Here is a 22,583-nt window from a genome sequence, read left to right as displayed (position 1 = left end):
TATGCTCTTTGTCAACAGTTTATTTTGAAAAAAACGTTTTGGATGCGTTTACCATAAATGTCAGTATATGCGCGCAGCACAGTGGGCAGAGGAAACACTACGGCTTTTGTCCACAGTGTCGCCAAAATCAACAAAAACGAAAATTTACTCATAGGAGCTTTAAGGTAGTTCAACACACTGATGTCTGTTTGAGTGTTCATTTGTTTGGTAGATTTGGTTGAAGTCTGTTCTGCAATTGGTCGAGCATGTGCACCAGTGGGACCTCAATGTTTATTGTACGATGGGAGGAAGTTGAGACGTCTGGTGCATCTGCCCACAAAGTGTGGTTCACTACAGCTGTAACCAGTGTTCTTTGGAACACTTGCACAGTGACAGCACCCCTCAAACAGCATTTCAACCACCTCTCTAACAGGGCGATACAGATTGGCTGCTGCCCTGCTCGTTCTCATCCTCAGATTCATTTTCTTCTGAGAGTCTCAAGCTCTATTTTTCATGATCTTTAGAGCTGAACATTTTATATAAAAGCTGCTGAGGAGAGCTTGACTTGGTGTCAATGGCCTCAATAAACTGAAACTAGCATTGATGTCTTTGATAAAGATGACACGATGAGACTGCAGGAAACCACAGAATCTGAGACAACAAAAAATCCCAGTTTCTGGTTCATCGGTGACAGGAAATATGTAACTGAGAGTTCTCAGCGAGAGATTTTTTGCACCTGATATTGTTGGTGAAGTGGGAAGCCTTGAGAACCTCAAATAAAACAGTTTTTTAAATTCAACCCACCATAAAATCATTTCACGACACCATGAGCGGAGATGTCCAAAATCTGTTTATTTTTCCTCTGTCAACACACAGTATCTGATCCATGATCTTAGCAAATATACATAAAATCAAATACAGCACAATTTGATTGTAACACAGGTGCGATGTAACAGATGTCTTGTAGAAAAGAAAAACACACACAATTGTTTTCAAAAGCAAATTCAAACACAAATGTAGCAAAGCATCTAAAAATGTATATTAAACCCGATGTAAACCTGTCGTTTCAGATCCGAAATGCTGAAAAAGCATTACCATCCATGTGCAGCACACAACAATGGTCTAAAATGGCACTGCTTTTCTCCTGAGATAGTCTCAGATCAAACATTCTTGCAGCAATAAAAATAGCAATAACATAAACATGACTTAATCCTTTCTGTCCCTTTACATCTTCCCTCTGCTCCACTCAATCTTTCAAACTAGTAATTCTTCATATAGTCAAGTAACCTTCATTCAAAATAAACATGCACTTTAACCTCATCTCCGCTACTTCAGCCGATTATCTTTGTTTCGAAGTGTGTGAAGACGTATCTTTGGTGAGAGTATTGATGTATGTGAATATGCAGTGAAGTCCACTTCTATATATTATACAGCATGTTGATACACAGAGAGCTGGGTGGATGCAGGTAAGGCTGCCACGGTGGCGCTGTGTGCAGAGGTGTGAAGGAGAAGGCATCAGTGTGAGTTGCAGCAATTGCACGATGCCAAGTTGAGCGATGACATCATCGTCATCATCTTACGTCCTCAGCAAGCAGAGCGACTATTCAGCGTCATCTTTCAGAGTGAACCTAGAATAAAGAGAGCGACAGTCGGTCAATGGAAAACAAGTAACGATGATCCTCAAGTGCACAGTTCAATTATATCATAGACGCAGCGGCTCAGCGCTCCCTGATGTGTGTCTAGGAATGTGTGTATGAATGGATGGTTTTTGAAGGTGCTGAACAGCAAATTAATGCAGTTTCTTGCAATGACAGTAAAGCTTTTGGATTCTGATACTCCATCCATTCCAGAATGCTTCAATTCACTCCAGCGTCCATTTCTCTGCTGTACGTGCATACCTGCAAACTTAATATTTTAACTCTAGATGTGAGCAGTTTCATAAATGTTTTTCTTTCCCACAAAGACAACTTATAAACTATAGCAATTTTTCAGACATCTGGAAAATTTCCGGAAAATGGGATGCAGACATTTTCTCTAGTTTCTCTAGTGTTTCACATATGAAGAATGCAGCAGATTGTATGAGTCGGACTCTTTCACAATAACACGATAGTATCCAGAACATCCAGGTGAGGGCTGGTGTCTGGTTCGAGCCTGCGGGAAGCAGGGCATTGCATAAAGAACAGTTTTTTGACAATGGCAATGGGCCAGCGCCAAAAGCTCTCAAGTATCGTTTTCTTTCCAAGACGACATCTTTGTCTGCGTCCTCTACTTGTTTCACTCCTCTCTATCCTGAGATATTTGTATTCTACCGTACTTTTTTTGAAGGCTGGCAGGTAAACCCCCTAAGTTGAATTAATGAATGTCCATCAACAGATTGTCAGTGTTGGTTGTTTACTATTGTTATTAAATAGATAGAGAACAGATTTTTAAATGGAGTCTGACCGTTCCCTCCACTCTACTCACCATTCTGTGACGCCAGGAATCAGGTCAACTTCAGCCAACTCGATCTGCACCTGGAGAACAGGAATGAAACAATGTTAACATGTATTTAGCGCCATCTTAAAATGATTAAGCTTCACATTGAAGGAATCTGAAAAGGCAGGGATACACTGCAAGGCCTGACATGGACAAGAGTGGATTTCAACACGTTTTCCCCGATCTGTGTGTTTTTCGGGACTGGTTACTTGTGTCACTTGTGTATTTACCTCTGAACTACAAACAAATGACTACTGGGATGCACTACATTTTAAAAAGTTGAAGTACAAGACCTCCTGTGGGTCCCATGCCACATTAAGGGGTGGTGTAAATACTGTCGAGTCTCAGACTGACCTGTCCAATCACATCACGGCTCCTGAACGAGGCAGAGTTATTTTTCACTGACACACTGAGGCACCTGAATCTCGTCTCCTCCATCGGCAGATCATACTCAAACCTTAGAGAAAATGCCAAAGATCAATAGACGTGAATACTGAAGCTAAAAAGGATCATCGCAGTTTTAAAAACAACTTGAGTATGAATACAATGCAGTCAGTCAGTTAGCTGAGTACCTCTCCTTGTATTCTGGCTGCACGTCTCTTTTCTTCACTGCTGTCTTCCTCTTGGTGGCCTTGCTCTTGTCTGGCAGCAGCATGAGGGAGACGTAGCTGTCGACACCATCCTTTGTCTGAGGTGTCAGACCTCTGCACCCAGACAAATAGATTAAAGTATATCTTAAATCATTTTTTAAAGCATATTCAAAACATCCCAGCACATTAGAGAAGTATAATACCTCTGTAGAATAAATACAGAGCAATGTAAAAAATAAATGTATTTCTCATTTTCTCCACTTGAGGTTTTATCTTGTTTTCCTTAATATAAAAAAACAAAACACTTACATAAACAAAAAAATACAACACACATCACACCCATCTTCAAATGAGCTCAGACTACCTCAGCACCACTGTGCTGTACTGCGGTTCAGCAGCAAAAACAGTCCTCAGTCATTCAGTACAACAATAGATAACACACTACAGTTACCACTCCAACCAGTACAATGCAAATCTTAATAATCAAAAGTATAATAATTATATCATCCACCACTTATAACTACAATAACCACAATAACATCAAAAATAGTGGCAGCAGAGGAGCAGTGGCAATGATGGAAGGAAGGAATGCCAGAGGGCTCGTTCCATCTATTTGCAGGTTGAGGATTCCCAGGGTACCCAGGGTTCCCAGGGTACCCAGGGTTCCCAGGTCGGGTTTTATCAACTATGTCCTCACTTTGTAAGTTCTTCTTCTAGAACAGTTTTATATATATACAGTATTTAAGCAAACAGTTTTCTATATAACTATAAACACATCATGGTTTCCATCAAAGAATGTTGAATCGATTTCTTACATGTATTAATATTCTGGGTGTAAGTTACTTATATAACTGGAGTAAACAAGCACAGTATTTTAGGAAACACACCTGCAAGCATGGACGACCACGATGAGCTTCCTGTCCTGTGAGGAGTACGACAGCGACAGCTTCACCTGCCCAGCTCCAGAGCCAGAGGCGGCACAGGGCAGAGTGCCTGCACTGATCATATCCCCCATCTTGGAATCCAAAATCTATGGAAAACAGATTCAGTGTGGCAACACAGATATCTTTGTTTTCTAGCAATAAAATACAACATTTGAATACTTGCATATATGAGTGCAGATGTGTCTGCATTCTAACCTTGAGTTCAGCCCTCAGAAGGATTTGACTCTGGGGTGCAGCTCCATCCAGATGGAGCCACTGGTCCAGGACCAGACGTGGCATTGCAAGAAGCTCCTTCATGGTAACAACCACAGATCCCATTGGCTGGTCCCAGCCACTCGACAGCTGCAAACGAAGACAGTTTCATTTAACACTTCTGCAAACAGCAGATTTGCACTCTTCAAAAAGACAAATGTTTAGAAATGTCTTGCCTTGACAACGAGCATCTGATGTTTAGGGTCACGGACCAGGAAGTAGAAAGACTCGCTCCACTCGGGACAGGTGCTGCGGTCACACAGCTTCTCAGAGGCGATGAAAAGAAAAGATATCATCACTACATTTCAAACTGGATCGACTGGACTGAGTGTAGAGGACTGTGTGGGAGGATTCTCACTTTGGTTTTGTACGTTGTTTCACCCAGAACGAGCTCAGCACCCGCTTTGGGCTCCTTTCCACTTTTCTTCAACTGATCGGGCAGAGAGAGGCGCTCAGGTTTTATTACATGATGACCGGTTTTTGTTTACTGTTAAACATCATGTGGGTAAACTGCAGGAAACTTACAGGTAATGATTTTGCCATCTCAATGTGGACAAAGAGCAGAGCAGCAGAGGGAACACCTTTGTTCTGAAACGACTGGAGAGTTTGAAGCTGCAGGACCTGCGACAAGGAGAACAGCCGATTAGGCCTGGAAATAATGTTGTGATGAGAATAATGCTCCCTGCTCTCCTGGCTACACTTCAATAATCTGGATAGGCAGAGGTTAAAACAAGTATTGTTGACCAACCTGGTCAAGATTGACTGAATGTGAAACTGTAGGAACCCACTCCAGTATCAGGTGAACCCGCCCAGACTTCACATCGTTCAGCGTGTACCACTGCAACAGAGGCAAAGAGGAACGGCAACGTTAAATGAGGAAATTAAACCGTTCACATGTTGTGAAATCTGATTATGAGTTAAAGACCAACCTGATCAGTGTACTGCGATCTGATGACCTCGTTCAGCTTTATGCTAAATCTGTGAATAAGAAAAAAGGAAACATTTTAATAGGATTTCAATTTCAATGTCTTGTTTTCCAGATTTCCTGCACTGACACTGAGGTTTATTTTACCACTTAAATTTTTTAAACCAGAATATGTCCCAGTTTGCCAGTCCTCAATGAACCAGCTTCAGTGAAAACAGTTTTTAGATCAATGAACAAAGGATCCTACATATTTTTTATATGGGTTCAAATATAAGTTACTGATGAACAGTGAGCAGTGATCAGGACACACACCTGCCCAGGAAGTCATCAGAATCTAGATCTTTATCAAACGCTTCAAACTTGATCTCCTGGACGCTGTTCCTGCTCAACACCGTCTGTTCAAAACAAACGAAAGGCCACAGTAAAAAAACTTAATACTGAACATACAATGAAACACAGACTATTGTTGAGTATTTCAAATGAGAGCACTTCCTACCTCGTACATTTCATTCCACGTTGGGTTAAGATTTTCTTTTATAACATGACTCTTAAAGCTAACGCCACCTATGTTGATTTTGACGTAGGGGTCACTCTTGCCCTTCACCATGCCCCCCATCATGTTGTCCTTTGCCACCAGCTTCTCGGCCTCCAGCAGGTGAATCCTCAGCACCCCCTGCAGGATGAACATTGTAATTAATACAGGAACTGGTGGAGCTTTTCATGTGTGGCTACTTTAAACAGGACACCACATAGAGCAAGAATATGAGAGGAGAAAAGCATTTATTCTTTATGTCATGATTTTAGATCTTTCTCTACATATGCAATTCAACCTTTGTGGCCAAAATTACTGATATTCTTAATCTCCAAATATTTCCTAGAGCACCTGGTTGTTTCTTCTCGAGCTGAGGCTTATTGAAAATATTTCACTACATCTACAGAAGTCGATTTTTAAATAGATATAACTGTAATAGGTGAATTAACCCTAATACGATAGATGCCTTTCCTTCAATGCTGTTTATCCAAATACATTATGTTGTTTCCTTTCGTAAAGGTCTCTTCTTAGGTGCTAGGTGGAAGCTTAACTTTCAGATCTAAACCCACCTCCTCCCCAAAGTCCTTGCTGGGGCTGGTGTGTGCTGGAAGAGTTTCTTTCAGCTCTGCTGGACCCAGGGTTTCAGCAGGAAGACCAGTCACCGTGGCAAAAGCAAGGCTATCTGGACCAGCACTACACACACACACACGCGCACACACATACACACACACACACACACACACACACACACACACACACACACACACACACACACACACACACACACACACACTCAGTGTGAAAAGTCATGATTTTTTGTGGTGGTCTACAACTGCGACATGACGGACTCCTAATGTAAATATAAAGTGCTCATTCTGAGGTAACAAAAACATGATGGTAATGACTTTCAGCTGATTACACACTGGACCTTTAAGACAACGTGGAGCTCACCCCTTTGTTTGCTGTGGTTCAAAGTCTCCTTCCACTGATGTGTCTGATTGTGAGGGACGCTCCTCCCCATCTGTTGGTTCTCTCTCCAGCTGAGCAAAATCAAATCAAGGTTATGAAGGTGAAAAGAAACAAAACACAATAACAACTGACTGACATGTGATGAAACTCACAGCAGCAGCAGAAGGGAATGTTTCAGGTGCAGTGTAAACGGCAGCTGGTTCAACAGGAGCCGCAGCAGCGGGTGTTTCTGCTGCCTCGGGTTGTTTGGGCTGGTCGGATACAGCAACAGACCTGAACACACACACACACGTATAATGTATATAGCTGTCACAAAACACCAGGCTATACTTTGCAATTAGAGTTAATTTCCTGAGAAACTCCACCTTCCCATTGCTACAGTTACTCACGTTTTCGCTTGTGTTAGTTTGTCTGTCTCTCCGTCTAATTGTTAGCAGGATTACACAATAACTACTAAAAAGATTACCATGGAACCTAGTGGAAGGATGCAGTATGGGTCAGTGGAGAACCCACTGCGATCTGGATCCGGGGTTGGATCCAGATGTTTTTTTAACTTTCTTTAACATTGCCATATTAGGCGACTGATATTCAGTGTGTACAATTTGTTGCAGAGCCAAAGTGTTATTTAAATGTGGCTTCATAAGGGGACTGTTGGGCCTTGGTGGAGGTATGAACTCTACTGAGGGTCATTCTTGTTGCTTGTTTATTTCAAATGTGTATTAATTTGCTAACTCTAAGAATAGAACATATGCGTGAGACAAATTTGAATAGGCACATGACTCCACCCAAACACTCACTCATGTGTTGGACGCTCTGAGATTTCTTCCTCTTCCCTCGCTGCTTTGAATGTCTTGTCAGAGCTGGTGACCATCTTTTCTTTCTCTGAACTAGTCACAGAGGGCTTTGGAACCTCAGTCATCTTTGAGTTCAGGATCTGTCAATAACACATTTCTGGTTGGTTATTCTGTGTATCAGAGACAATGGCGACAATACCCCTGCGTCGGTGTGTATGTGTGTGTGTGTGTGTGTGTGTTTGTGTGTGTGTGTGTGTACCTTGAGTTCGGCCCTAAGTAGAATCTCACTTTCAGGTAAAGCTCCATCCAGATGCATCCACTGGTCCAGGACCAGCTGTGGCTTGGTGAGCAGCTCTCTGACAGTAACAACCAGTGATCCCATTGGCTGGTCCCAAGCACTTGACAACTACCAGTGAACAGGGCACATTCATAAAGTCACTCAGAGATTATGCTTTATTTTTACAGCAGGCTTTAGATAGTGTGTATAACTCACCTTCACTATGAGCATCTCCTTTTCAGGGTCCCGCACCAAAAAGTGGAATCCCTCACTCCACTGAGGAGAGGAGGAGCGATCACAAACCTTCAAACAGAAGAAAAGGAGCAAATACAAAAATCATAATCAGCCCTTAAAGTTGTGTCCTTCTTCTGGGTTCAACTGAAACATCTTCATAGTAGCATTCTAAGCACTGCTCACAGAGCTGCTGTCTTATTTGTCAGTCGTTATGCTGGGAGGAGCCAAAGTTATGACTTTTTTAATTCCACACATAGTACCTTTTAATTATTTAATCTGCAAACTTTTAGTCATTTACCAACACAATTGTTTAGTTACTTGTGTGTGTGTTTCAGGTGTTTATTATCAGAGTCATACCTTGGTTTTGTAGGTTTTGTTTCCAAATACAAGCTCGGCCCCAGCCTTGGGCTCCTTTCCACTTTTCTTGAACTGGACACAGAAATACGTAACGCTTAACATTGGAAGAATAGATTCATTTCATTCTCTTCCCTTCTTCTAAAAAAAACGTCCTTAACTTGCTCTGCCAACAACTTATAAATCAAATTCTCAAGAGTGTGACGTAATTGTCCACTTTATTCCAGTTGAGCATCTCTTCAGCAGCACATGTTTTGATGACAAGGTACTCACAGGCAATGAGTGGGCTCTGTCCACATAGACAAAGAGCAGAGCTGCAGAGGAAACAGCCTTGTTCTGGTAAGACTGGAGAGACTGGAGCTGCATCACCTGCAGCAGAGAATTAACATCAAGAAACACATTACAGTGATTCATTACAGTGGGGATGTGCACATTGAATCAGCTGAGCAGGTGAAGCTATTTGGTTGAGAGAGCAACAGGCAACACAAATGATGATGAATAAAATATGTGCATGATTGACAGAAGAAACCTGAACAAATCATAAAAATGTTGTACTAACTTGCTCCAGGTTGTTATCAGAGGACACTGCTGCAACCCACTCCAATATGAGGCGAACACGTCCAGACTTCACGTCACTCAGCAGGTACCACTGAGGCAGAGATGACAAGTACATTTACTGAGTCACAGCCTGTGATTACACCAAAGGAACACGCATTCATACACAGTTATTATACTCACCTCGTCTATGTACTGGGAACGGATGATGTCAGCCACACTAATTTTGAATCTGTTTGAAATGAAGAATAAAATACACATGTGTGAAGTACAGCCCCAAAAATACAAAATCTAAAGTATGAATAGTTCCTGATGCTGTAACAGTCTTTGTTTTCGACTATAATCCTACATTATTGAAAATACGCAAATTCTTTTTTTGCTTTCTCATAATACAGCACATAATAAGTGATACCAGTGACTGCTGTCCAGCTGGACACCTCCACATTTGCACTCACCTGCCCAGGAAGTCATCTTTGTCCATGTCTTTGTCGTATAGTTCCACTTGCACCTCCTGTCCCGACTGGGGCCTCAGCACCACCTGTGGCAGCAGAGGATAGTTGCTCCTGGTTATCACTGTCATCTCCATTTCAATCAGATCATGAGAATTCAAATTGTGCAGTCGCCTCTACTCACCTCATACATTTCATTCCAGACTGGGTTGAGATTCTCCTTGATCACATTACTCTTAAACGCAGAGTCTCCAACACTGATCTTTGCATAGGGGTCACTCTTGCCCTTTACCATACCGCCCATCATACTGTCTTTGGCAACCAGACTCTGGGCCTCCAGCAGGATGATTCTCAGCAGCCCCTATAAAAAGAGACCATTTAACTATATAAATATATCATGTACTTTATTGAACGTGATGGTGTCACATCCTCCTGCTTGTATCTGGTGCTGTAGATCACTATTAGGCAATGTACCTCACTGGCAAAGCTGAGGTCTGGAGAAGTGTGGGGAGGTTGTGCCACAGCAGGGCTCGGTGGTTCTTCCACTTTCTCTTCAGTCACCTCAGCTGCTGTTTCCATTACGTCAACGTCTTCGTGTGAAGTGACTGAAGAGACAATGGTCTCCACAGGAGGAGTGTCCACTGAACTGGACCTTAAATGTAGTAATGAAGGAAATTTAACAGAGAATCGAGAAAGTGTGAGATGGACGGACGGATGGATGGATGGACGAATGGATGGACGGATGGATAGATGGTCTCACCTCAGCACTGTCTCTATCTCAGGTTTTCGCTGAGCAGGAGAGGGGTCTGATGCCGAAGTGAACTTGGCTTTATCAGTGGCACCAGGACATTTGGTGGGAATCAGCATCTGTAATTGAATTGGATATTAATCATTTCACTTTGTTAATCAGCTTTGTAACAGTCCTGACTGTAAATATCATTATCAGTAGATCAAGTATAAAATCTGAGAACTGACTCTAAAGCCACAAACTCCAAAGATACATACATACACATGAGAAAGAAACAAAGACAAATATTATATAGAGTTACATAGAGCTAAACAAATACAAATACAAAGATAAATATGTTACAATAACATAGAGAGCAAAATAAACTGTACAAATTACTGTAAAGGATAAAGATATGAAGAAAAAGAAACTCAAGCAGTAACATGAATCATACAGACAAAATGAAAAGACTTGAGTTCTCCCACCTTAAGTTCAGCCCTCAGGAGAACCCGACTGTCTGGTGAGGCTCCATCCAGATTGAACCACTGGTCCAGGACCAGCTCCGGTTCCGACAGCAGCTCTTTAATAGGAACCACCAGGGAACCAATGGGCAGGGTCCAGCTGTGAGAGAACTGGAGAAACATAACAAAGTGGGAGTGTTTGTAATCAGACATGACAATATTTGCATCTGTGGTGTGTTGAATAAGCAGTGAAGCCTTCCCACCTTGATTACCAGAACATCTTTTCTGGGATCTTGAACCAGGTAACAGAAAGCCTCATTCCACTGAGGGGATGTGCTGCGCTCACATACCTTTAGAACAAGTGTCAGAAAAAGGGAGAAACTTCAAACTCAGTATTATCTGAATGAGGTCTGGAATTTCCCTTAGAGATTCACTGAAGTGCTCCGTCTATTTATTTTTGGTGCCTTACTGTCGTTTTGCGAGACATGTCTCCAAGAGTCAGCTCTGCTCCAACTTTAGGCTCTTTTCCACTCTTCTTCACCTGCAAAGAGAGAGAACTGACAATTGTGTTCTTTGTGGTTTTACTGCTTTAACCCTGCATTTAATCCTTTACGGCACTCTCTAAGGCCTCACCGGTAAACCATCGGCTTGCTCGATATACACAAACAGTAGACCTGCTGAGGGAACGACTTTGTTCTGGTAGGACTGTCTGGAACGGAACTGAAGAACCTGAAGACACAGGCAAGAGAAGAGTGAATGTGAATCGAGCTAAACACAAAGCATCCATCAATGACTCGATCTAAAAGTACTGACCTGGTCCAACCTGTCGGACTCTGAGGATGTTGGAACCCATTCCAGCACCAGGTGGAGTCGACCAGATTTCACGTCACTGAGAGTGTACCACTGAGAAATAAGGAGGAACCGTGTTAATGTGGCTTATCAAGTTTCTGCAGGTTTAAACAAGTTACATTTGAGACCTTTTTGAAGAAGTAGGAACATAACCGTCGATATGCTCATCACAAACTACAGGTAGAGACAGTGTGTGTCTATGTCGGTCATGTTAGCAGTTTTATTACCCCGTGTTTATATATGTATCATTAAGAGAGAACTGCAACACAGAAGAACAATAGAATCTCTGTAATTTACCAAACCATTTTTATATAAAAAAACTAAATTTAAAGAGCGACAGTTAAGTTAAACGAATGTGAAAATAATAAAGAACTATACTCAAATATATTTAAGAGCTAGTACATATTTTAACATATTCAAGACCTTTTAAGGCCTGAGTTCAGATCATTGATTTAAACGTTATTTTTATTCCACCTCTGTGCCTCTTCTTTCCCCCTTTTTCTAGAACTCGAAATGTCTCGGACCAATCTTTGTTTACTTTTGGTTCAATGTCCACTTGCTGTGCTGCTTTTCCCTCATTCTAACCACATGACTAAAACCATCAACGGTGTGTTTGAAGTATCTCACCTGATCAGTGTACTGGGAATCAATGATGTCCTTCAGACTAATCTTCAACCTGTGTGTCAAGACATATGACATACTGTATGAATGCAGCTTCCTGAGTCTAATTAACGCATGTGACACATAAATAATACGCAGCTACCTTCCCATGAAGTCATCCTTCATGTCCATGTCTTTATCAAACATTTCCACAAGCAGGTCCTGGCCTGGCAGTTGTGTTAGAACCACCTGAAAGGAGAACACGGTCACAATCTTGCAAATCAAAGTATACAACACATTTTTAAATGCATGCTAAAACTACATTTTCCCAGCAATCAACATTAAGTGGAGCGTTAAATCTATTTTCTTTCCATGACTTCCTGTGATTTACCTCGTACATCTCATTCCATGTGGGGTTCAGATTGCCCTTGATAACATGACTCGTGAATGTTTCGCCCCCAACGTTGATCTTGACGTAAGGATCACTTTTCCCTTTCACCATTCCTCCCATCAGGTTGTCTTTCGGAACAAGATTCTGACCTGCCAACAGGTGAATCCGGAGCACTCCCTGAAAACAATGACACACTTTCAAATATGTATACGTGCAATAGACTGTTCAAACATGTACATATATACACTGTCATCTGTTACCTCTGTGGCAAAGCTCGGATGAGGGGAGCTCTGTTGTGGCAGCTGTTTGGAAAGTCCAGCTGCCAGACCAGATGACACATCTGCTCCAATACGTTCCTCATCTAACCACAGGAGCTATTGTGCAGTGGAAAAAATAAGAGATAAATTGTGACCAAAACCACATAATTCATTTCTAGTTGTGACCTCAGTTAACACTTCTACTTTATGCTTGCACTTTTGTGTATTTACTTTCTTAATTTCTTTGTGTAATTCCGTGAAGGATTGGTCATTTGGTCTATTTGTGATTTACCCTGAGAACTGTATTGATATAGATGCGACTGGCTGATCCAGAATTGTCCAACTGGAACCACTGGTCCAGAGAAAGATTGGCGTTGGACAGCAAACGGGACAGAGGGATGGTCAGACTCCCCAAGGTCTGCACACGGTCGGCGTCCTTCACCTGGTGCATTTTAAATGAAGAGAAAAAACAAAATAAGACAAAAAACAGTATGTCTGTCAGAATGCCTGAGTTAAAAGTGTATTGCAGATCAGCTAATGAGCTTTTGAGCTGTTACCTGAATGTCTATGTCCTGTTTGAGTGGATTGTGGATGAAGAAGGTAAACGCTTCCTCCCAATCTGGATTAACAGTTGTGTAACAAGTCTGAAGGCAGGAATAGACAGTAGGGGGGATTTTAATTAGACGTTCAAGATTCACATTAAATCAAAATAAAACAGCACAATTGTTTTCTCATTAGAAATACCTTGCTCTCTCTCGTGACATCCTCCACAGACAACTGCACCATGGGATTGGGCTCTTTATCTCCCTTCTTCATCTAAAAGATGCACATTATTAGACATGGAAATGTTCCTATGCAGTCATCACCATCAGAAATTCTTCTGATATTGATATATACTGACAGAGCTCACATATCTTTATACCAATCCAAAACCACCTCTTTAAAGCAAATTGTTTCCCCAATCAGATAAAAGTGCAGATTTGTTTGCCAGGAAAACACTTGTTTGCTGCTTCAAATCGGCAGTTTCACTGTTCTGCCACTGGAGTAGGCAGTGTAGCATTAGCCAGAGCTAACTATAATGCCAGGAGTCTAGCAAGTAAAAAGGCGACAAGTACCATATGCAATACTACCCCATATGCAAGGGGTGGCACTAGTGTGTAGCCAATTTATTCCTAGATTTATTTAGTTTAAGTTGCTGTTACTCTGTTTCCTGCTGTTACTGTACTGTTTCAAACCTAAAAGGTATTTAATGTCTATTAACTCTGGCTTCACTTTAACAGCTTTTTAAAGGAAGTCCTTATTAAGTATTCTTGGATTTGTTTATTTGTGTTTCTTTCCAGTTCTGACTGTAAAACTAGAAAATAAAATACATCTTATGACATTAATTATCCTGGGCTAGGCTATACAATGATAGCAACCATCGATTCCATACAGGGTAAGTAGCATTGAGCTGTTAAAATGCATTATGTATGTTTTTTAATGCACTTGTATCTGATTGATACTCGGTATTGGCTGATATGTCCAATATGTCCGATATGTCCAATATGAAAACACAGAGAGGCCTGTGAACAAAGACTTCCTCTGTGACCAAGAGCAGAGCTAAAATGACCTCAGCCATTCTGACAGCACATGGTTTATGTGAATAATTGTGTTTCACAAGCTGCCATAGTAACAGCAGAAATAATAAGAGCCCCGTGCAGCTTGGCATAATCAGGAAGTAGAGATTTGCCCCGAGAGAAACCACAAAGCGTGAGCTTCATTCCGAGGATTCAGTCAATGCTTCTTCCTTTAGTATGAGATATGAATGCAGAAATGAGCACAGCAGGAACTATGTGTTCGACAGTCCTGGATAAAGTTAGCCCCACTCCGCACTGCACTGGATGGGAACAGGGTTAGAGGACAAGGCAACAACAATGTGGAATGTCTAACAGATGGCAGTTACTGCTCTGCTTCAAGTGTGACCACACACAGGAAGCCGCTCAGAGCTGAGCACGAACACGGCGGCACACATAGAGACATTTGACTCACAGGAAGTGCCTCAGCCTTGTCCAGATACACAACCAAGATGGCAGAAGACGGCGGATCGGCAGTCTTACTAGTGACACTCTCGTTTCTCTTTAGGATCTGGGAGGGAATTGAACAGAGATTTTTATGAAGTGTAATTGTGTGAGACAATAACAGAGGGCTGAGTGGCACACAAAGATCCACTGTGGGTACAGAGGGTAATCACCTAAGGGGAATTAACAATATCACTGGAAATAAGTGACTCAAACCTGCTCTAGTCGTTCGCTGCTGGGCAACAAGGTCAACCACTCCAGTCGGAAATGAACCCGTCCTGAGGTGGTGTCCTTCAGAGTGAACCACTGGGGAAACAGACACAGACACACATTTACAATCCACACAGTAAATTCAGCGTTGCACAGCGGAAAAAAACACTTTCAGTCACCCATCTTTTTCAGTAATGAGAAAACATTTTTGGAATTCTTACCTACAGAAATATAAAAAAACTAGGTAATCTGGAAATATTTGATCGCGATGCTAAAACCAAACCAAACCTGCAATCTCTGTTCATGCAGCTGTGCTTATGTTTTATGTATTTGTAATTTGATATAATTACTTTGCTCATTTGATCATGTCCCTTTCTCTGTGCATGTGTGTGTGTGTTTGAGTGTGTGTGTATTAGATTAATTTATAATTCTATTATAACAATGCGTTGTGATCTTCCTACATAAGAAAAGCCTAACAAGGGACAGGGTTTTGCAAATTAGCCTCAGCTAGAAATCATGTTTATCCTGCACCTGCAACCTGTTACTATGTTTCTCTGTATTAAATGAACTACTAATAAATACATTTCGAGACTTTGCTTATACAAAAGAATATTGTGAACGATATGAAAACATTCTTTACTCACATCATCGACAAATATGGATTTCTTCACAATCCCCAAATCCAGTTTGGCCCTGTATGAAGGAGGAGTGTAAGGCGGAATTACTAAAAGACAAATGTTCTGCTGAAGATAAAATGATAATAGCATACATTTTAATGAATTAATTGATTGTTACAAAACAAAACATTTCCCCATTGACCATGAAAAGTGGCAGATGAAATGTGGCAATGTCAGATTCAACATCGGCACACAGAAGACATGAATGATGTATATGTACCTGCCCAGGAAATCATCCTGGTCTGGGTCTTTGTCATATACCTCCACCTCCAACTCTTGACCAGGTACTTCATGGACAATAACCTGATGCACCAGACACACATAAGGACATGAAGACGCACAGAACGGACTGAGTGGATGCTGGCTACGGCCTAATGAATGTAAATGAACAGTCTCAAAACTCAAATACAGAACAAGATGAAATGACACATGAAATCCATGAAAAGCTAAGAATATTTCCACCCCTTTGTGCGCAGAATAATAACAACACAGATTCCAGCCTTTCCAAATCAAAACTCTTCATTCTCCTTACCTCATACATCTCCCCCCACTTGGGAGAGTCTGTGTTGTCAACGTGAGGGGAGGTAAAGGTCTGAGGGCCGACCCTCAATATGGCGTAAGGGTCAGACAAGCCGGCCATGACCCCTTTCACATAGCTGTCCTTTGCTGCGAGATTCTGTGCCTCCACTAGGTGGATGCGTACCACACCCTGAGAAAGAAAAAGGGGGTGTAAAGTATGATATATTGGTGTTTGCTGAGATGTGAAATAATATCTATATCTGTAAGGTGCATGTTCAGGCTTTACCCGTGGCAAAGGAGAGCGTAGTTGGGCCACATGCAGGCCAGGAACCAGGGGGACAACCAGGCGGTTTGGCAAAACCAAGAAGGAGGCAATGGCATCCATAATCATGCTGTCTGACATGACACTGAGACCAAGGAGGAAGTAGTGTCAGTGAAAACTGCCTGCATAATTTATTCATCCCTGTGTAGTACAATCCACAGGGAAATCAATACTTACTGTTACTAATGTGTAAACCTAAGTAAAAAAATTTCAGCATGACTCACTTCAGTCCAGGGACGTCCAACAAATTAGTCAGTCCCGTCCAATTAATGTCCAGTTTCTAGGAGGAGATTTAGACAGAAGAATTGACTCTGCAGCAAATCAATCAGGACTGATAAGAAATCAATAGCAGGAAATGTATATGAGGCTAAACTGAGAAATGTGATGGGGACAGGAATCTGGGTTTAAGGCCACAACAAGAAAAGTACACATAGAGGTGCTTGTAAAATGGACTTACGGGTCTTCGGATGAAAAACATGGTGACGGCGCCCACTATGGGCACATCTCCAATCAGAGGCTCCAGGATCACCCTCATCATCCCATGAAGCTAGAGATGGAGAAGATGCTTTTGAAATGTCTGCTAAGTAAACCCATGAGCTTTATGTGGACATCTTCTTAAATAATACAAAAAGGAGGATAAAATAATTACTGCTCGATAAGACATACCTGTATTCCTTTGACTCCAGCCTTGCAGAAGTATCTTTTCACCTCAACATTGATCTCCACATTACCAACATAGCTGAAGATAAAAGAAGCAAAGTGTCACGTATAGTAAAACCTTCTGGAAGCTGTGAAACTGGAGAGACGGTGACTAAGGCCCTGTTCAGACCTGATATTATAAACCACCCTGAGAGATCCGATCACAAGTGATCATCTCTAAGAACGTGTGGTTTTAAAATCGACCTGAATGTGTCTCCAGGATCTCACTTCCACACTCTATATGTAAATAAGCATGTATGTCATTTGTGTATAATAATGTTTTAACCCAGTCTCATTTTACAGATGTATCCATTCTCCTTGGGTATTTGTGTGTGTGTGTGTGTGTGTGTGTGTGTGTGTGTGTGTGTGTGTGTGTGTGTGTGTGTGTGTGTTTGCATGTGTGTGTGTGCATGTGTGTGTATGTGTGTAACCACAAACAAAATGATATTGATTAATTGTGAGGTTGTAGCAAGTCAGATCATTTAAGTTCTGACTGGGGTCTGACAAACACAAAGAGCAAAGCATGACCCTTCACCTGATATACAGATCTAGCAGGACTTGTCCCTTGTCGTTCTCTGTGTGTGCCTTGATCCCTACAACCTTCATGGCCTGCAGAAGACAGAGAGAACATTTGTTTGCACATTATGTGCTGTAAAGAACGTGCAGCATTTGTGTGAATCTTTTAATGCTGCCTCATATTATAGTAAAGCTCTCACCTTGTCTCCCATGTCCACTTTTGTGAAGCTGAGGGTCTGGAGGTGGGAGCTTGAAGCTCGGATAGATGGAGCGATGGTTTCCACCAGAAGCTTCTCCAGGTACTGGCCGACGAAAGGCCACACCTGCTGCAGCACCTGGTCAGGTCGCCAAGCACAAGGTTGTAAGAGGGAAGATATATAATATACATCCCTGACGTTTTCAACCAGTAAGTAAACTTAGTAATGTTAGCCATGTACAATGTAACAAAACTATTTGTCAGATGCTTTGGCTTCCTCAGGCAATAACAGAGGAAAGACAGAGACAGCTGTGGCCAGTTGAGTTTCCTCAGCTGTTTGTCTTCTGATGTGCAAATGTGTGTGTAAGATATTTATGTTGCTATCTGAATGAAGCTGCTATTTTCCATTTCAACAGGGGATAGAACAAAGCAGGGTCAGTGTTTAGTTGGGTGCTTGTGTGACTGTGGAAAAAATAAAAAAGCAGAGTTGGTTACTGTCTGGCATAAGCAGAGCGTGAGTCATCAGCCGCCTGCTCCTGAGTAGGACGAAGCCTGAGCAACAGTGGAATCTGCTGACCTCCCCCTCCAGGGAAAAGTCTCAAATCTCTGCTTCCTCTGCTCAGATCTTGTGGTTCTGTCATCACGAAAATGTATATCTCTGAATCTCTACATCACCCTTGTCTGTCTGAGAGATCGAGAAAGTTGGAGGCAGGAACAATAGCTGCAGGTTTTATTTAGTTTTACAGTGACTGGGCCGCTCCTCCCCCTTCCTGTATGCTAGTCTGTAATGAAATGGAAATGTTGAGAGGGTGCCCTGGCACTGGGCCTTCTCTCTGCAGCACAGACAGAATGGCTACACGAATCAGGGGGGCTGGGCCTTTTTTCTGGGAATGTGGAAGCAACAGAGGGAACGCTACCCTCAGCTAGCATCAGCTATTAACCAAACACACACTAATGTCATTCAACACGACAGCTGAGCTATCACATGGGCAGACGTGTGTCTGTGCTGTGGGCTTAACAAAGGAGGGATACACATTATCTTTGTGTAACGTCATTGGCTAAAAAGATGAAGTGAAATAGGAAACTGATAATATTTTACCTTATTCAGCCACTCAACTTTCTCAACGTCTGGGAAGTTGACCTACAGTAACAGGAAGACATACAAAGAGGATACAATCATTAAGAATAGAGCATGATAATCATTACCATCACAACACTTTCAGGAAATGATTCAGCGATGGCTGATGCACATCTGGAAAGTTATCAAGAACCCATTGCCTTGTGCACCAGGTGTAAATATTTCCAATAGGAAAAAAGCAAAGAGGTGCAGCATCTGTCATTTTAAACATCTCTTTGAATTATGTAGGTGCTATAACATTGTTATCTTTGCAAGTCACTTATCGAGTATGAGTGCTTCCAATCTCTTTTTATATTTTATTCATAATACTAACAGAGGCCATTTGTTGTGCAGTACTGGACAACAACATGGAAAGGACCCATTTTTAATAATTGAATGAGTGTGCATGCTGTCTGGTTATGTAAGCAATTACTGAAACAACACAGGAACCTTGTTTGGGTGTGGCCAGATACACAGAGTGAAAAGCAGACCCATGTGGGTTCCAGCATTTCAATGATTGGTGCATGTCTTACTAATTTTCCAGCGATCTTTAATTAAAACTGCACAAAGAATTTAATGCTTTAAGTGTCCCTGAACTGCTCCAATTTACTTTTAGATTAGTTTAGACACAACATACACACTCACACTCACCTATTAGAGGAAATCCTGGGAGAACAAAGTACTATGTGACAAAAAGGAACTACTGCATGTGTGAACGTTTGAATGAGGACCTAAACTCCAGCAGGAAGAGCTTTTCTAAGGACCTGAGGAGCAGAGTCTGAATCTCACTGTATACAGGGATGTTATTTAAGGATGTTAATGTTTTCTCTGGAGACCCTGGACAATTATGTGAATCCATAGCAGCTAAAAATAGCTGAGTTACTGGAAACCATTCTTTATTACAGTGATTCTCAATTGGGGGCCCTCAGAAAATGTCCAGATTCTTCTATTGAAATGATCAAGATTAGTAGTGGGACGACATATCATCTTCCAATGCACTTAACCTCTGAAGGGGCATTTTGTATACTTCTTCAGTTAGATAGATATCAAGATGCATTGTTATATTATTGTCTTTCAATATGTAAATTATTGCAGAATAGATGTATCGTAATAATATCTTGATCGCGAGCCATGTATTGTATCATATCATGAGTTACCCGGTGATTTCCACTTCTGTGTTGACAAGGGGAAAATATTTGAGATGCATGTTTAATATCTTTCTATGATATTTCTATTATGTTGTTCTTACACACAACTAAGTAGAAGTGTATGAACAACAAGTTATGTCTACTTATTCCAAGGGATGTACATTAGGGGGGTCCCTGGATTGTTTTCTATCTCCTGGGGCCCTTGGCTGAGAATCCACTGGGAACCTTTGGTTGATCAGACCCTGCACATTGTGTCTGTGACGCTGTGGCTTAAGGGTGTTTATGTGAGGTGGGGTTGGGTCACGGTGGGCTCAGGGTGGTGGCTGTGCTGTCAGGTTAAAACACTCTGTTGTTGTGTGCTCGTGTCTCACCCAAGCAGGGAGGTCCCTCTTGATCCTGGACACTTTCATGGACGTGTACTCCTGCTCGTTGTCCTGCAGCTGGATGGCGCACTTCAGGCGCGCCTCCTTGGCCTCTCGGGCGTGCTTCCACCCGGTGTAGACCATCATGCCGAACACCAGCAGGCTGGTGCTGACCCGGTAGTAGCCGGCCAGGTAGACGGGCAGCAGGGCCCCGAGGCATTTCCCGAAGGTCCAGAGAACCGCGACGGCGCTGATCCCCTTCGAAGCCGGAGCGTCGAGCGTGGCAACCGCGCTCGGTGCCTTCTCCTCGGTGTCGCTCGGACCCTCGGCGCCCTTGGGTTCGCTCGACTCTGGTTTGTCGCTTTGCATTATGGAATAAAAAAAGAAACCCCCAAAACCTAACGAAAGCGCTTCTTTCTTATGGTGAATCCGGACTTTAAAAAGCGGACTTTACGCTCACTCCACCGTCACATCCCTAACGTCGGCCACCCACCGTAGGAACACGAGTTCTCCCGGTAACTCAGATCACCGCCCCCGCGAGTCGCATCTTCTTCTAACGGGGCTTAAACGCGGTTTTATTGTTGTTGTGAGTGTCGGTAGTTTTCACAGACTGATCCCAGCTCGAGTCTCCTCAGCCTGTCCCGTTATCTGATGAGGACACTCCCACTGCCACTAAAATAGCTGCATCTTTGACTCTTTCACTGCTGAGGCAAGTCATCCAATAACCTGAGACGATCCACCGCAGCGTGACTGTATTCTGATGTTCCACTGCGAGGGGGCTTTATAAGGCTGGATGTTGTTAAACCCAACATTCATCATGTGGATTCATCATGTGGATTCATCATGTTTTCTCTGCAAGAAATACATTTGTTCCTGAACATTGCTAACCCTGTCCTCTGTAAACTACTTCTAGCATTGCACTATCAAAATGTTGGTCAGAGCAACTTCTCCTGTGATATTTCACTCATTCAAAATCCCAAACTAGTAAAAAAGAAACGGCATTAAGAAATCATATCTTTCAGTGTTATGAACGTGATACTAAACATTACTGGATCCATGTCAAACTTGTGTGGGTTCTTTCTTGGTGCTCGACACGTCCTTCCACCAAGTTCCGTGGGAGTTCCTTCTGCAGTTTTTGTGTGATTCTGCAGAAAAAGAAACAAACGCATGGAGACGGCTGCAAACTTCCCCTCAGGTAGCGATGGCAGGATGACCAACACTTCTCACAGTGGGAAAACTGGAGCATTTCACATTTTTTGCAATAAAACGCAATGAAAAGAATATTATACTCTGCTCCTTTATCCTCTTCATACGGTGTGGTAGAAACACAAAGTCCCTTTAAAAGTCCCAAAACCCCTCAAATATTATTCAACTATTTTGATATCATAAACTGATTTTGAAATAATTGTAGTTAGAATGTTTTGCTTTTGTCCCCTCATATTTACTGTTCTAATAAGGAATCATCTGCTCTGCTTTTCAGCAAATATTTGTACTTCTCTTTTCTCTCACATCTTTCACCCCACACACGCAATTTGTGGGTAATGTTTTAAAAAAGAAATGTGCTCTTTCACACAATGTGCTTCTTGACGCAAGCAAGCAACCACATTTTCTTATTTTCTGCAAATTCAATTTGAGCTTAGCTGTCTCAAGCAAAGCTTTCATGCATTTTCAACATGATTCAACAAAGCACTACAGCATTCACACTGCAATATAAGAACTTTCAACTTCAAATGTGGATGTCATTGTCTATCAAAAGGTACATTTACCTGTCTGGTGGTGCGCAGAACAGCTTTATTCGGATGAGACAATACTGTGAAATAGCCATATAGCTACTGCTTGGTGAAAATTGTTCTGCTGCCTCAGTCGACTTGAAAACAGCAGAGTGTGCACTCTCCTCTGTCCCTTAATCCGTTGTGGGCGCACAGGCCCCTGCAGGACGAAATCATTCCCAGTGCTTGTGGCAGACAAACACCAAATGCTCCACTTGTTTGAAGAGTCACACGGATGTGAAGCTACTGTAGAGACAGGCGATTATACTTAAGTTTACACAATGTGACCCCACCCAGACAGCTCAAGCAATGGGACGGTAACATGAGCATTTACCAGTACAAATCTTTCTCAGCATGACTTCACTTGTCTGTGTTTA

The 22,583-nt window shown here is 42.1% G+C and overlaps 1 protein-coding gene across 1 annotated transcript; it reads right to left on the bottom strand.

The window, feature by feature from the left end:
- Positions 1–811: 811 nt before the first annotated feature.
- On the bottom strand, positions 812–22,451 carry esyt1b (extended synaptotagmin-like protein 1b). Its single transcript, XM_053435569.1, has 53 exons — positions 22,204–22,451; positions 20,447–21,582; positions 18,910–18,951; positions 17,815–17,949; positions 17,634–17,707; positions 17,066–17,138; positions 16,857–16,946; positions 16,624–16,679; positions 16,364–16,484; positions 16,091–16,267; positions 15,779–15,861; positions 15,526–15,574; positions 14,888–14,977; positions 14,643–14,738; positions 13,359–13,430; positions 13,172–13,258; positions 12,907–13,056; positions 12,618–12,731; positions 12,358–12,534; positions 12,130–12,215; positions 11,994–12,042; positions 11,331–11,420; positions 11,151–11,246; positions 10,987–11,058; positions 10,781–10,867; positions 10,542–10,688; positions 10,090–10,196; positions 9,804–9,981; positions 9,514–9,690; positions 9,336–9,418; positions 9,064–9,112; positions 8,885–8,974; positions 8,599–8,694; positions 8,329–8,400; positions 7,954–8,040; positions 7,720–7,866; positions 7,464–7,600; positions 6,819–6,939; positions 6,649–6,737; positions 6,267–6,390; positions 5,662–5,838; positions 5,478–5,560; positions 5,170–5,218; positions 4,989–5,078; positions 4,766–4,861; positions 4,599–4,670; positions 4,417–4,503; positions 4,184–4,330; positions 3,932–4,074; positions 3,027–3,158; positions 2,809–2,911; positions 2,443–2,492; positions 812–1,607 (listed from the first exon to the last, which is right to left on the bottom strand). Exons 2-53 carry the CDS (start codon positions 20,804–20,806, stop codon positions 1,580–1,582), a joined length of 5,487 nt encoding a protein of 1,828 aa, XP_053291544.1. The 5' UTR covers positions 20,807–21,582; positions 22,204–22,451; the 3' UTR covers positions 812–1,579.
- Positions 22,452–22,583: the final 132 nt, after the last annotated feature.

The sequence above is a fragment of the Pleuronectes platessa genome, chromosome 2 (genome assembly GCF_947347685.1).
Source record: "Pleuronectes platessa chromosome 2, fPlePla1.1, whole genome shotgun sequence".
Classification (NCBI taxonomy): Eukaryota; Metazoa; Chordata; class Actinopteri; order Pleuronectiformes; family Pleuronectidae; genus Pleuronectes; species Pleuronectes platessa.
The sequence above is the reverse complement of the archived record's forward strand: the minus strand, read 5'-3'. Positions and strand labels throughout refer to the sequence as shown.